At 54.5% G+C, this 15,355-nt stretch overlaps 1 protein-coding gene across 7 annotated transcripts in view; it reads left to right on the top strand.

Moving 5' to 3' along the window:
- Positions 1-15,355, top strand: part of ZMIZ1 (zinc finger MIZ-type containing 1) — a 227,258-nt gene that overhangs the window by 195,835 nt on the left and 16,068 nt on the right. For 6 of the 7 annotated variants that reach the window (XM_045841873.1, XM_045841874.1, XM_045841877.1 and 3 more), the window contains 8 exons: positions 5,331-5,445; positions 6,401-6,618; positions 7,573-7,771; positions 8,729-9,019; positions 12,035-12,217; positions 13,170-13,247; positions 13,907-14,081; positions 14,495-14,636. In XM_045841873.1, the coding sequence (XP_045697829.1) occupies positions 5,331-5,445; positions 6,401-6,618; positions 7,573-7,771; positions 8,729-9,019; positions 12,035-12,217; positions 13,170-13,247; positions 13,907-14,081; positions 14,495-14,636 (1,401 nt within the window). The remainder of the gene's footprint in view (positions 1-5,330; positions 5,446-6,400; positions 6,619-7,572; positions 7,772-8,728; positions 9,020-12,034; positions 12,218-13,169; positions 13,248-13,906; positions 14,082-14,494; positions 14,637-15,355) is intronic. The other variant, XM_045841875.1, reaches the window with a different exon arrangement.

The raw sequence follows: 15,355 nt of genomic DNA, 5'->3' as shown, positions 1-15,355 counted from the left end.
CCTCGCACAGAGACGGGACCAGTATAGCTGGATCAGGGAAATTCATTAGGGTCTGACAATGCCCTCAGTCGGAATTCGTTATTTCTTCCAAATAAAATGGCCGTTAGAAGTGCAAGGGGAGAAATAACTCAGCCCTCCTCCTCTGTCTTCCTTAAATGTCTGGAGACACTACCATGGGAGGTACCCAGGAACGAGGAGTCATCCTTCCCTCTCCCTGGGCTTGACTCATTTTCCCACATTTAGCAAACACTGGTCACTGCCCATGGAGCTGGAAAACAGACATGTAAACCATCTACTCTGACTGCAGTGTGAAGAGCTCTTAAAGTGCTGAGGGAACTGAGGAAAATTTCCTGGTTCTGTTTAGGAGAGTCACAAAAGGGAGTATCCAGGCTGGGCTTTGACATATAGATAGGAGTTCACTAGATACAAAAGTAAGACAAAGGAACACTGAGGAAAACCTCAGAGGCTTGAAAGATATGTTCAACAATTAGGAATGATAATAACCCCACCTCCCATTTATAGCACATTTGCAAAACTTCTAAGCAACTTCATTGTAACATCAAGTAAATATCAGTATTTGCATGGCATTGAGGCTGGAGAAATCAAGAGAAAAGTGTAAGTACAGTTAAACAGGGGCCGTCTGCCAGGCACTGTGCTTAACTTTACCTGTGTTTATATGTTTCATTCTAGGAGAGGGTTAGTCCTACTTTACAGATGAGAAAGTTGAGACTGACTTAAAGTAATACGTCCCAGATCACAGAAATCACCAATAGCAGAGCCAAGACTCCCCAAAGAGTCTAAGTTCAGACCCCTGATAGATAAGCACTGTCTTGCCATTTGAATATCACTATAAAAAATGTTAAGTCAGAGTCCCTGGATATTTTCCAATACACTGAGTTCAGGCCAAATCTAGTGATTTGATGTGTAAAGTGTTTTTTCCCTGGGACACTATTTAGGTTTTCTCTGCAGCCAGACTTTGAGGCCAAACTTTGCATATCCTTTGTCCCTTCATGCTGCGTGGCTCCCTTGCATTGTGGCCATATTTGTATAGGGCAGCTCTCCCTGCTGCATCCTAAGCTCCCTGAGATGGTGGGACGTGGGCAGGCCCACTGGTGACCTGGCCCTTCATTAGCTTTGGGATCCGGGAAGCCTCAGCTCTGGAGAAATGCTTCTGTTGAGCCCACTTAAAGGGATTAAATGAGTTCTTAAGTGAAAGTCACTTGACATTGTTCTTTTCGTTGAGATTCCACTCAATAAATCATAATGAGAGCCACAGTAACAGCAGCCAACAGTTCCAGGGTGGCCAAGGTGTGCTGGACATGGTCATTTTGCCTTACACATATGAGCTCGCTGGATCCTCATGAGAACCTCTGAGAGGGGCCCTTGTCATCTGTCATCTACATTTAACAGATGACACTGAGGCACAGAGAGAGTGGATAGTGGCTTTGTCTGCTTCCCTCCATCCCTCTTTTTGGAGGGCAGGACCTCCCACTCCTTGGGTGCAGGTTCCCCTGTGGTCACAAGCACACTGGAGATGGCCAGCAATCAGACTTACTGTGTGGACATGTTCTCTCACTCTCAGACAGCCCTCTGGAGATGAGCACAAGTAGATGCTGTTTCTCTCTGGCACTTAGATTAACAAAGGCTCTTGAAACCTGTAGGTGTGTGAGGGCATCTTGCCAGGCACAGGGAGCCTGAGAACTCAGGGCTCCTGGGCAAGAGGAAGGAGGCAGGAGGGCTTGTTCAGACACCAAAAACATGAGGAGCAAGCGAACTTCAGGCCATTGGACACGGCAAGGGCTTCCTGGAGAAAGTGGCCTTCTGAGGAGGATCCTCGAAAGGATGTGTAGTGTTTTTCAGGGATGGGGATGTAGCATCGCAGGCTGAGAAGAGGCACAGAGGTAGAAAAGCAGCTAGCCACCCCCTGTGTCAGAAGGTGCCTGGCAGGAGACCATCACTAAGATTCCAAGCAGCTTCTGGCACAGGTGCCTCTGTAGGTGAAACAGGATTCTTGAGGCAGTTCTGGCTGGACAGGATTGGGCCTTGGGACAGCCTGTGGCCTGAGGCCAGGTCATGCTGAAGAGGATGTACAGAGAGAGCTGGGCAGGATTAATGAGTGGGATTCTCAGATCCCAGGGGCTTTGGCCTCATTCTGAACTGCAGCCAGGTGTGGACAAGAGTAGGGAAGCAGTTCCCAGTGGGCAGCTCTGTAATGCCAGGGACCTCTGGTCTGGGCTGAGCATGTCTGCTGGTTAAATAGTACTTGCCAGAGGGGGGAAGGGGCCTCAGGACACCCCCTACACACATACACAAAGACGTCCCTAGGCTTTCTCTTTATCACAGTGGGCCCCCTCCCATCCTGGCAGGGTCCAGAAACCTGGCTTATCCTGATCCTTAGGCACCGGGAGCCGGCAGGCCCCTGGTGGTGGTGTCTGCGTCTGGGCAATAGTGTTGGCAGGGCTGACTGCCGTGCTTGTGGGGGCGAGAGCCTTCACTGTGACAGCAGGAGCTGTCTCCCCAGGAGATGAGTCACAGCCCTGTTGGTGTGGCTGCCACTTCTGCTTCTACAGCAGGTGCGAGTGGAGGCGAGCAAGTCCCTGAGACCACCCCTATGTACGTGTGCCTGTCTCATCCCCTGGGGGTGCACAGCAGCATGCCAGAAGGGCTCACTGTGTGCACACACACATCCACCATACACGTGCTTACACACTGGTGTGTGCCTGGGCTGTGGGGTGAGCCTACCAACCAGACAGCAGAATGCCCAGTTTGGGAACATGGGTTAAGTTTGCTTCTCACCAAGTCTGGGGTAGAGGGGGATGAAACAGGAAGGAGCAGGTTTCCGCCCACAGGACCCACCCACGGAGTTGCAGGCAGTTGGAGCTTGTTTGTGGGCCTGTGAAGTATCCTGGTGAGCTGGGGCCTCCCCGCCTGAGGTGGTGAGGCAGCAGCTGCTAGCCCTCAGGGACTCAGAAGGGGCCCTACTGAGCTCTGGGGACTCCCAGGGGCTTTACTTCTAGAACCTGCTAGGTGTCAGAAGCAGACATCAGCCTGTAGGGCTGATGTGGGAGCTTGGGAGACAGGAATTCTGGGGAGAGAAGACAGACTAGGGCTTGTGCTCTGTGCAATTGGATTCCCTGAGAATAGCTCCCCTACCCCAATCCTCGCTGTTTTCCCCCAGAAGTCATGAGTAATGCCAAAGTCTTGGTCACTTTCCAGTTCAGAAAGCCTTTTGGTCTGCATTCCCCTCCTTGAGTCACACCAGGCGTAGGCTGCCAAGGCCTATGTTGTTCAGACCTACTTGACCCAGAGTAAATACACATATTACACTGTGACCCAGGGCGCACGTATACTTGTAGATGAAATGAAGACATAAGTTCAAGGATAATATTCATCCTTACTAAGTGATCTCGCTTGCTTGCCCTGTTTTATTCCCTCTTTTTCCCCCTTATGCCAGTTTGATGTCATGACCTGCTCGTGTTTCATGACCAGCATCTTGAAATACTGAGTGGGTGGTGATGGGGAAGGAGAAAGGGCCATTTTTACACACATTTTTACAGATGAGGAGACTGAATGCAATTAGGACCAGGACTTGTATCCAGGGCACCAAAAAACTCCAGGGTAAGAGGAAAAGTAAATGGAGTGGGGTTGCTTTTATACTAGGAGGATAGGGCAGGCCCCTCCAGTGAGGTCACTGTGGAGCAGACAGGAGAAGGAAGCCAGGGACTGGCCAGGCAGCGAGGGAATCCAGACAAGGCAAGAGCAAGCACGGGCACACAGTGACACAGTCCTACCCTCCAGTCTGACCACCTCTGCAGGGTACCCACCTGACTCTACCCACACTGCCGAGGGCTCCACCTGGGAAGGAGCAGATGCAAGACCCAGGCCCCCAGCATCCTCTGTGCCTGTGGTGTCAGGTCAGGCCTCCCTCCTGGAAGTGCTGACTTCTGGGCTGGCTCCAAGCACTTCCGCTCCCAGTACTCCTGGCCTCTAGGATCTGGCCTGGCTGCTAGACTGGCGTGAGTGAAGGTCTCTGCCTTCTGCTGACTTATTGTAATGAAGGCACAAACCAGACAGAGGCATGAGATGCTCTCCTGCCACACCAACCTCTTCTTCCAGAGACACCCCTCCCCCAAGTGCCCAGCAGTGCTGCCTGGCAGACTTCACCCCCATCAGGATGCCATGGGCCGAGGGGGGACCACATGTGTGTGTACTCTGCTGTTTTGTCCTCTCTGGGGCCGTGTCTGGGATTTTCTGTCAGTACAAGATGCCAGATGCTCAGTGCAGAACTGGCTGAGGGACAAGGCAGCCCCCACCTGGCACTCCCAGGAACTAAGACCCCACAAGCCCCTCTCTCTGGAGCTGTAGCCTGGTCCTCTCCCCTGGGTGACACTCCACCTGCACCATGGCAACCACCAGGAAGCCATTATGGAGCATTTACTCCTACTGTGTGTAGGGCAGGACCTAAAGTTAAGTCCCTGCTTCTGATGTTTGGGGGTTCTCAGGAGATGTCACCAAACCAGGTGGGTACTGCTGGGCCTAGTGAGGTGCCTGGAAATATGGGGGAACACAGCTAGGGGTGCTCTGGGAGAGGTGAGAGCCAAGGTGGGAAGCAGGGTGGGCTGGGATCAGGGTCAATCATTCTGCAGTGTCAGCTGGGACTTTGCCTTGTAACACCGGAGCAACTGAAAATCTCTGATTGTGCCCAGTGTCTTAGGTGCTGGAGGGAGCTTAGGTTGGTAGGGGTGTGCACAAGAAACTGAGGTGGGAGCAGGTAAGTCTGTACCTGTGAATTGGAGATGGGAAGAAAGAGTGACAGAAGGAAGCTCCTTCCAAAGACTAAATCAGCTGGGCTGGGCAGCCAACACCATGACGGAGGAAGAGGGAAGAGCCAGCACTCAGACTGGGGGCCTTCCAGCCTTTTCTGAGAAGGGACCGGGAAGTTCCGAGGGGAAGCTGGTGTGGGGGAAGAGCTCTTTCTAGAGAGCCACTGAGAAGCAGAGTGTGGCTGAAGGAGGAGCTTAGATTGTGCTGGCGGGTCTCTCTTCTTCCTCCTCTGTAGTGTGGCCTGTGGACTTTAGGCTAAGGTGACACAGACAGCAATGGAGATGGTACCTCTTCAGTGACAGGGGTAGGGAGGAGAGGTGGTCGCCCTTGCATAGTCTGTCATCATTCAAGGTGCATCTACGCTGCAGCAGACACCAGGCCCTGGGTGTACAGAACTGCCTGGGCTTGGCTGGGAGCCGCAGAGCATGGTGGGGTGATGGGGCACTCTTCTGCCCAAGTCAGTGTCTGTAGCCCCTGAGGACCACCCCCTGTGCCTTCCTTTGCAGTGATGGGTCATTCCCCTATGACCCTGTCCCGTGGCAGCAGAATACCAACCAGCCTCCCGGCTCCCTCTCCGTGGTCACCACAGTTTGGGGAGTAACCAACACATCCCAGAGCCAGGTAAGAGCCTGTCCTGCCCCCAGCCATAGACCCTCCAGGTGGGACCGTTCCTCAAGCTCGGGGGCCCTCGGGTCACCTTGCCATGCCAGTAGTCCTCCTTGCTGTCCCAGGCTCTGCCCAGCTGGAAAGACCAGCGTTGAGGGCAAACCCAGCTCCTGGGTGAAGCTGTGGACACACCTTCACCCAGGAGCAGCCCATACCTGCCTTGGAGGGCAGCAGCTGGTCCCTGGGCACTACCCCATCCTAGGGCCTTTCTGGGGGAATAGCTTTCATCTCACAGACACAGCAAGGGCTTCTTTCCTAACCCATGTTTACTTCCTTTGAATAAACAGAAGAGCTTCCTGAGTGTTAATGACTCAGGGCTCCAGTGTCTGCGGTCTTTGAACCTGGATGACCTGGGTTACATTTCAGCAAAATGTTGAGCTAAACATGTGACACATCCCTAGTCAACCCTGCCTCCCACTTTCTCGTGCCTTCTTCTTTGTTCCACTCCTTCCTCTCTGTCTGCCCTCCTCCCCCTCCTCCACCTCCTCTCTCTGCCAGGGCCATGAGACAGGCTCAGGGCTGGTTGCTGCCCTCCATTGCTGGCAAGTTGGGCTTCTCTTTGGCCTCACAGAGTAGCTACCCAGGGCCTCGAACGGCCAACCCTCTGGGTATCCAGGCCCCTTTGCAAGGTGGGATGGTCTAGAGGTCCGGTGGTTTTCCACCAGCCACCTGGTGCAGGCCCAGCTACTCTGGCTGAGGTTTTCCTCTTCCATGCTGCCTGCTTCAGGGCTGGGTTATGCCCTCTAATCATTTGTGCACTCTGGGAACAATAAATGTCCCCCTTTGTTCTCCACTTATCTTCTGTTGCCCAACCTGTGCTTCATTTTCTCCATGCTCCCCCTTTCTCCTTTTCCTCTCCATTTCACCTGGGGTTACCCACTTGGGTGACAACCACCTTTTCTGTCCTCAGGTCCTCGGGAACCCTATGGCCAATGCCAACAACCCCATGAATCCAGGCGGCAACCCCATGGCATCGGGCATGACCACCAGCAACCCCGGCCTCAACTCCCCCCAGTTTGCTGGGCAGCAGCAGCAGTTCTCAGCCAAGGCCGGTCCTGCACAGCCCTACATCCAGCAGGGCATGTACGGCCGGCCCAACTACCCCGGCAGCGGGGGCTTCGGGGCCAGGTGATCAGGGCTGGTCAGGGCAACATCCTTCAGAGTCGGTGGACAGCCCTGCCATTCCCCTTCCTCCAGGAAAAGAGTCTGATTTAAATCCCAGCGCCATGCTTCCTGGCCTGCAAAGTGTGGGCGAGCATTGGTGCTTTTGTCATCCTCAGCTGTCCCATCAGTTGAAGGGACACAGTCATCCCCCACTCTTGGGGCCACTGCTCCCTCACACTGCAGCAGCTGGGTGACATTGTGACAGCATCGGCCCATGGGGATAGAAGGATCGCATTCCTCAAAATAATTCTTGAATTATTCTCATAACTTTGTAAGTTGTAAGACGCTGAAAGAGCTGGCTCAGGGGAGTTCAAGAGCACCAATAGATGGGATACAGGCAGATGAGCCCTGTCTTGCTGGTTGTAGAGCCTGAGCTGTGCTGAGGCTGAAAATCCCCTGGCTCAAGAGGAAGGAAGGAAAGGCAAGGAACCCCAGGTGGGCAGAGGTGCCCCATTCCTCTTCTTGCTGCCCTGCTGTATCCAAGACCACCTCCTTGGCCTCACCCCATCCCAGCTCCCAGAGCTGACTGAGCACAGTCCTGCTGGGTGTCAGTGAAGTAGGTGGTGAAACCCAGGTGGCATCCACACCTGAAGCTGCACCCCCAGCCTGCCATCCAGCTCTGAGATTCCAAGTCCTCCTCCAGAAAATAGGCTGAACAGGGCGGCCAAGGTGCAGTGATTTAAAGCACATGAGAGTGAGCGCCAGCCGGCACCCAGCCAGGGCTCCAAGAACACAGCAGCTTCATGATCACCAAGTGGCATGAATGGCTGCCTGCCTGCAGGAGGCCCTTGTCCCCTCTGGGCTCTGAGTCTAGACACCACCCCCATCTGTGAGCAGAGGGCAGGGGGTCCTGGAACTGCCCCATCCTCTCCCTCCCAGCCCAGGCTGTATCTAACTTTTCCCTTCTCTCCCTCACAGTTACCCTGGGGGTCCTAATGCCCCCGCAAGCATGGGCATCCCTCCGCACACCAGGCCACCAGCTGACTTCAGTCAGCCGGCAGCTGCTGCCGCAGCAGCTGCAGTGGCAGCAGCGGCAGCCACAGCCACGGCCACGGCCACTGCCACTGTGGCAGCCTTGCAGGAGACACAGAATAAGGATATAAACCAATATGGACCGGTAAGGACCCCTCCAGTCCTGGTCCAGCCTCACACAACCAGCCTGGCAGACAGCCCCAGTCCTGGGAATCAGAGTGGGGGTGTTGGTGCCTGTAGGGCTATGTATGCTGAGGGAGCTGATTGTGTCAGGGTATATTTGGGTTTTCTTGGAAGCACATGGAGGGTTTGTATTAGATGTGGGTGTGCTCGTGGTTGGGTATTGCGCATGGGGGGATTTGGGTGCTTGGGTTTGTTCTGCGTGGGTCGGAGGCTCATGTGTGTCTGCATACGGGCAAAGAGGTTCCATGTTGCTCTCTGGGCTCCTATGCAGAGAAGAGGGTCTCGGTGTGCAAAATAGCCTTGTCCCTAGCCTGTCCCCTGGGTGGCCTCTGAAGGCCAATGTTCTGCTAGTCAGCCTGTCTGTGAGTTCTGCCCAGGTCCTAGTTCTGTCCCTCCTGACCTTCAGGAGGACTGGATGGGGTTTGAGGAGGAGACAGCCCCAGGCATGGAGGTGGGGACTGCAGGGTGGGGACAGCAGGGCTGGTGGGCAGAAGTGGGAACTGGGGCCACCTCGGACTTTGGATGGAGGGTGTGCCTCCATTGGCCAATGACCAAGGGTGGGCTGGGGCCTCCAGGAAAGGAGCTCCTGCTTCCATGCTCATCCTTCTCCATCCTCCCATGTCCTCCCCACCCCTGCACCCTCTGATCCATTCCCTGCCTGCCTCCCCGAGATGCTGCCTGTGCATTGGAGTGACCGTGCCCCACCCCTTAACACTCCTTGGGCTGCATCTTTCCTGTGCGGCCTGCAGAGGGCAGCAGGAGCCCAGGAGACTGGCTGCTCCTAGAGGCCTGGTCACCAGTGGCAACCACACAGGAAAGTGCTCCCCACCCCAAGCCCCCCACTTCCCTACCCTTCCCTCCCTGCACTTTCAATGCATGTGGCATTTTATTCTTTTTTTTTCTTCTTCTCCCGTTGAAGGTCTGTTCCTCTTTCCAGATGGGTCCCACCCAGGCGTATAACAGCCAATTCATGAACCAGCCCGGGCCGCGGGGGCCTGCCTCCATGGGGGGCAGCATGAACCCTGCAAGCATGGCGGCTGGCATGACACCATCGGGGATGAGCGGCCCTCCCATGGGCATGAACCAGCCCCGGCCGCCTGGCATCAGCCCCTTTGGCACACATGGGCAGCGGATGCCCCAGCAGACCTACCCGGGCCCCCGGCCCCAGTCCCTTCCTATTCAGAGCATAAAGAGGCCATACCCAGGAGAGGTGAGTGTGACAACAGGCAAGTGGATAGCAGAGTGACGGCGGGAAGGATCCTGGGATTCTAAGAAACAAGGGTTATGGGAAGTACTTGGAAAGGGCACGGACTGACCTTTGGAAAACCTGGGCCAAAAGGTAGAGCCTGAGGAGTCAGGTGCTCCTGGGTCTAAGACTGGCTCTGCCATTTTCCAGCTGGAGGACCTTGAGCAAGTCATATCACCTCTCTGAGGTTCAGCTTTTTCCTTTGGAAAAGGTAGTGGCATTCCAGCCTACCTCCCAGGGCTGCTGGGGGGGACTTGAGTGAGGAGACACACATGAAGTGCTTCGGCCTCAGCTGTGAGGGTGGGCCCTTAGCAAGCATTAGCCTCGGTTAGTGTTTGCTTTTGTCTGGGTTCAGGCACTAGCTGGGTCACTTCGGTAAGGAACCATCCTTCCACAGGGCCACAGTCCGCACACCCACACGAGGGCTTCCCCACTGCCCTGCAAGAGTGAGAGATGAGACAAAGTCCTGTAAATATCTAAAGGCACATCCGAGAAGTGATTGGAAGGTAATCAGCGTGTCAGTAGTCAGCTGCTCTATAGGGAGGAATGTTGCCTCTCAGGCTGTGCAGCTCAACCAAGGTATCTGTGAAGATTGGGGAAGTAAAATCCACACCTCCTGCCTTCCAGGAAACAAGACTTTAGCAGGAAAGATAAGGTCTAAGCAGGAATGAAACAAGGCACTGGGGAGTATACAGAGCTCCGTGTAAGGTCAGAGAAGGATGACCTTCTGGAGGAGCATCTCACAGGGCCTTCCGTGAGCACTCAGAAAATGAGTTGGTAGTACGTAGCCTGTCTGGGTCAGCTGGAGAAGCCACAGGGGCCCCAGAATCCTGGCCTGGGGCCCCAGAAGCCAGGCCAGGCTTCCCTCAGGAAGCCTGCCTCAATTCCTCCCCCAAACAAAGTCCCTTCCTGAGCCTTTCCCCTAGTGCTCTGCTTGTGTACCCATTCTCAGATCCACTTCACCCTCCTTGTCTCAGAACTGCTGCCTTCAGCTTGGGCTGACAGTGGGTTCAAAGGCCAAAGACCTTGCCCTGGCCGGGTGAGTCAGTTTGTTAGAGCGTCGTCCCTATACACCAGTTGCAGGTTCCGTCTCTGGTCATGGCACATATGAGAATCAACCAGTGAATGCATGAATAAGTGGAACAACAAATCAGTGTTTCTCTTTCTTTCTTTCCTCTCTCTCTCCTTCTAAAATCAATTAATAAAAATTTTTTAAAAATAAAATTAAAAAATAAAGCCCAAAGATCCTATGTCACTTGAAGGTCTGTGGGGTTCCCCTCAGCATTCATCTTAGCTCAGGCTAGCAGGTAGCTTAGCCACTGGTGGAGGTGTCCTGAGTCCTCGAGGGGAGAAGTCAGGGATCTCCAAAAACACTCAGGAACCTAGGTCAAGCCCTGATACACCTTCAGGTTGACACCAGTTCAGAGAGGGGCCAGAGGAGGAAATGGGCTCCCGAGATCCTGGCTGTTCCTGGGGGACCTCCAGTGGTCAGCCCCACTCCATGTCGAGCCCTCAGAGCCTTCCCTGTGCCCAGACTGCCATCATCCTTGCTGTCTGGGCTGTAGACATACCAGTAGCCCCGCCAGCAGGGCTGCTGGCACCCACAGAGGTGTTCATAGGAAAGGCAGTGGGATTCCCAGTCATTAGCCTGATGTCAGCCCAGCGCCTGCATCAGTGCCAGCTCCATGGCTGCTGCCTGCCGCAGCAGGGCACACCAAAGGCTCTCGATTATTTTTATGAAATCACCCTCCTCCTAGAACACTGATGCTACCCAGTACAAAGTGCCTGACCCTGGCTGTCACACCGGGCGGCCACAGCCTGTGCAGCCTCACCCTGTGTGGGAAGACTGGCTTCACCTTGCAGTGGCATACTCATAAAATCTTCCAATTGCTGGACCCTCGGGCTAGGGGCTAGAGTCAGGTCACCTGGTCCCCTACAGGATCCCCATCTGTAGCTTGGTGGGCAGGCCATAGCCTCCATTTCTATTCCTCCAGTGATGTGATGGGACCCTCACTGTCACACAGCAGTCCCATGTCACAACACTGAGTCACAGTTCTTCAGCACTGACCCAGACATCTATCCCCAGGTCCGGCCTTCATTCACTGAGCAAGTATTTATTGAGGGCCTATTTTGTGCCAGACACTGGGACAAATCCATCCCCTGGACCTCTGAGGCCAAAGGGCAAGAGAGACAATGAATAGACAAGGAGTTTCAACAAACAGGGAAGAAGAAACCACAGACTCCTGGCCTGGGCATGTGGGCAGCAGATGGCCCTGAGAGTCACTTGATCTTACAGATGGGGAAGGCGGCTGAAGGGTAGAGACCAGCACGAGCAGAAGTGGCATGTGCCACCTTATAGACCTTTGAGGATAGTGACTCTGCCCCCCAACACTCCCTGGAGCTGTCTCCTCTTCTCTCTTAAGTGCCTCTCCCGAGAGGGGTTTTCTTAGCCCTTCACCAGCCCGGTTCTCCTGACCAGGCACACAGGGCCCAGAACTGAACGTCGGTGGGTTCTGCACGTGGCGGGGGTTGGGGTGGCACCCTCCAGGCTCAGCCTCAGAATGCAGGGGTGGGGGTCACCATTCTAGAGGTACAGCCTATTATCTGTGTTCCCATCACATGCCAAGCACTCGGAGAGACACAAAGCGGACTTTAGAATCAAGCCCCTGCCCGCCCCCCCCCCCACAACCCCAATAATGGTGTGAACAAAGGCTTGAAAAGTACCCCTGAAGTTCAGGTGGAGTGGTGCTTCAAGAAAGACAGCTCTAAGCCAGATGGACAGAATGAATGACCCTGGATGTCTGGACAAGAAGGGGCCCCAAGCATCATCAGCTTGCCCTTTTCCAGATGGGGAGGGCATTTTGTGGGTGGAAAACAGCAGAGACAAAGGAGAGAAGATGGGGCAGTCCTGGCATTCCACTGTGTGGCTCAGCTCTGAGACACTGAGAGCTTTTCCCCCTTTTTTCTCTGATGCCACAGCCCAACTATGGAAACCAGCAATACGGACCAAACAGCCAGTTCCCCACACAACCAGGCCAGTACCCCACTCCCAACCCCCCACGGCCGCTCACCTCGCCCAACTACCCTGGGCAAAGGATGCCCAGCCAGCCGAGCACCGGGCAGTACCCACCCCCCACGGTCAACATGGGGCAGTATTACAAGGTGAGTCCCAACACCCCACATCCCCACCCCCACTGTGCTTCAGGGCCATGGGTGTTCCCTGAGTCCCCAGGGGGTAGGCAGAGATTTCCAGATGTGTTCCCCTGTGTCCAGAGCTGTATGGATAGTGATCAAAACGTTAGACTGGCTTCTCTTGGTTTCTATTCTCAGGGGCTCGGATGATGGTTTTCTTTCTCTGTTTACCATTTATAACAACACACAAGATAATAACAATGAAGGGAATACTTTTTTTTTTCAAAGCACCCTGAATCTGTTAACATTTCGCTCTAAACCTTGTTTCTCTACCTGCACGTAGGTGCCAACCTGCTGCATAGTTGTTGTTGCTGTGGCTGTAGTTTCTGAATCTGTTGCTTTCATTTGACCTGAGGTTGTAAGCATGTTACTCGTTGCTACAGCGGCTCCACGGTTTCCCATCCGGTGGCTGCCTAGCCTAGCCTTCCTCTGGGGTGACTGCTGTGTTCCATCCTTCCCTGCCTATTGGACATAGGGTTTCTTTACGATTTTTTACTTTTGAAGTAATACTATGATTAGTATCTTTAGGCACATAGCTTTTTCCTTCTTTGGGAGTATGGTAAAGTACATTCTCAGGAGTGAAGAGGACTCTGGAAATATTTTACATTTATTTGCCAAGGAATTATGCCAGCTTACATGACCACCTCCCATGTGGCATTACTATTTTTGCTATAACTTCAGCACACTAGGTGTTTCTATTTTTGTAAACTCTGTTGCTAAATTAATAACCGTGGACAGAAAGAGGCAAAGCACTGCCCCCAGGAGGTGACCTGCTCTATCCCTGCTCTGCTCCCCACCCCCAGCACCGTGGGGGTGGAGGGGCTCTTTAGCATCCCCTATACTCCCAGCAGATTTTCACTGCAGGAAAGAGAGCAGGCTTTTCTGCCTTCTATTCACGTCATTATTTATCTTGCTTTAACAGCCAGAGCAGTTTAATGGACAAAATAACACCTTCTCGGGAAGCAGCTACAGTAACTACAGCCAAGGGAATGTCAATAGGGTACGTCCCAGTTTTCATCTGAGGAACTATAACCCACATGTCATTCCTACCTCAGCTTCTGGATGTTAGCAGGGCCCATGGGCAGGGGTGCCCTCTTGGGCCACCTACTCTGGGGCAGAGATGCCTAGGCAGAGAATCTGTAGCTCTGGGTGGGTGTGTCAGTGATGTGTATGGACCTGGCCAGTCCTGGAAGAAAGCAGGTGGGGACTAAGAAAGGGGGAAGGGTTCCTGGGGAGCCAACTGCCCCATGATGCTGCAGGCTTCACTCCGCGTGGAGACCCCAGTGGGCTGGAGTAGAAATGGAGGGTGTGGCCTGGAGTCATGATGTGGGCAATAGGAACCCTGGGCTTGACCCAGCTCTTTCCTCCCAGGGATACATCCCCCATCACCCTGAGCCTGGGTTCCCATTTGTCAAATGGGGTAGGGGACCCTGCACCCCCTAAGTGAAGGGTAGGAAGGTCCTTTTCAGGCCCACCTGTTTTCTCATGGGGACAGAGGCCTGAGTGTAGCCAGGAGGGAGGGAGTGGTTTTCCTGGGGTGCTCTCCTCCCTAAGGGAAGCAGAGGCCATAGCCCTAGGACCCTAGGTTGGGTAGGGTGTGTGTCCACAGCCCTTGCTCTGTGACCCCATAACCTGTGTGTGGTTTCTCTTTCCCTCTAGCCTCCTAGGCCAGTTCCTGTGGCAAACTACCCCCACTCACCTGTTCCAGGGAATCCCACACCCCCCATGACCCCCGGGAGCAGCATCCCCCCATACCTATCCCCCAGCCAAGATGTTAAACCACCCTTCCCGCCTGACATCAAGCCAAATATGAGTGCTCTGCCACCACCCCCAGGTGAGTGCCCCATTCTCCCTCCCTGTGTTCTGCCAGGGGCCGGGGGGCATGGAAGTTTGCCTACCTGTTGGGGCTGGGCATGTAGAAAGGGCAGAAAGGCTTGAGAGCAAGCAGGGAGCCTGTGGGAAAAAAAGGATGCAGAGCCAGGATGAGTGGGACACGGGATACAGGGAAGGTCGGGATGGGGTGGGGTAGACTGGGAGGAGCATTGGGCTCCCTGATGTACATACTAGGGCACACAGCCCAGCTGCTCTGGCCCTGTTTGCACCCACACCTGCGTGTTCCTCTGAGCATGCAGCCAAGGGTGCATGTCAAGTGGGTAAGTGAGCCCTACCCATGGCCCCAGAGCCCATGGCTTCTGTGTGCCCATGGTGGCCAGAGGCACGTGACTTATCGGCTCCTCCCCCACCCAGCTACCCACAATGACGAGCTGCGGCTCACGTTCCCGGTGCGGGACGGCGTGGTGCTGGAGCCCTTCCGCCTTGAGCACAACCTGGCCGTCAGCAACCATGTCTTTCACCTGCGGCCCACAGTCCACCAGACGCTGATGTGGAGGTAAGTGTCAGGGCAGGGACACGGGCCTAAGCCGGGTGGAGAAGGCCCTGGTGGTGACATCCCAGGACCCATGGTGGCAACATTTGCCTGCCATCCTCAGTGTACAGCAACGTTGACTGGGCCCTTTTTGTGCAAGGCCCAGGGGGTGTCACGGGGTACTTGCAGCTCAAGGGAGACAGACAAGCAACCTTCACATAGTGGCCTGAGGGCAGGAAGCAGCTGTCACTCACCCTAGTCACAAGAGAGTGGTCAGGGATAACTTCCCAGAGAAAAAGGTGGCTATCTCAGGCCTAAAGGCTGAGCAGGACTATTCCAGCAGAGGCTCTGAGCTGGCAAGAGGAACCTGAGAATGGCTTGTTGTGGCCAGAGCAGGAATGTGGACAGAAGAACTAGAGTGGGAACAGGCCTGGGTTAGGCAGAACTGACTAGCCTTGCAGATTGCAGGGGACTGGCTGCCAAGGGAGCTGCAACTCCAGCACCAGAACAGGCTGGACTGCAGCAGCCAGTGGGCCCCTGTTGGGCAATGCTTGCTTGGTAACAATGAGAAAACTGAGGCCAGAGGAGCTGATTAGCTTGGGGGGGGTTCTCACAGCTAGCGAGGGACAGAGCTGGGACATAGGCCTGGGTCTCTTGGATGCTAAAACTTGATGGTGTCTCCACCCTTGATCCTTCCTCCTTAGGCAGGACTCAAGTGCCATGCCATGCCTGTGACCAGGGCT

This window comes from Phyllostomus hastatus, unplaced genomic scaffold (assembly GCF_019186645.2).
Source record: "Phyllostomus hastatus isolate PE091 unplaced genomic scaffold, TTU_PhHast_1.1 phas_contig_38, whole genome shotgun sequence".
Classification (NCBI taxonomy): domain Eukaryota; kingdom Metazoa; phylum Chordata; class Mammalia; order Chiroptera; family Phyllostomidae; genus Phyllostomus; species Phyllostomus hastatus.
This window is presented reverse-complemented; position numbering and strand designations above follow the sequence as displayed.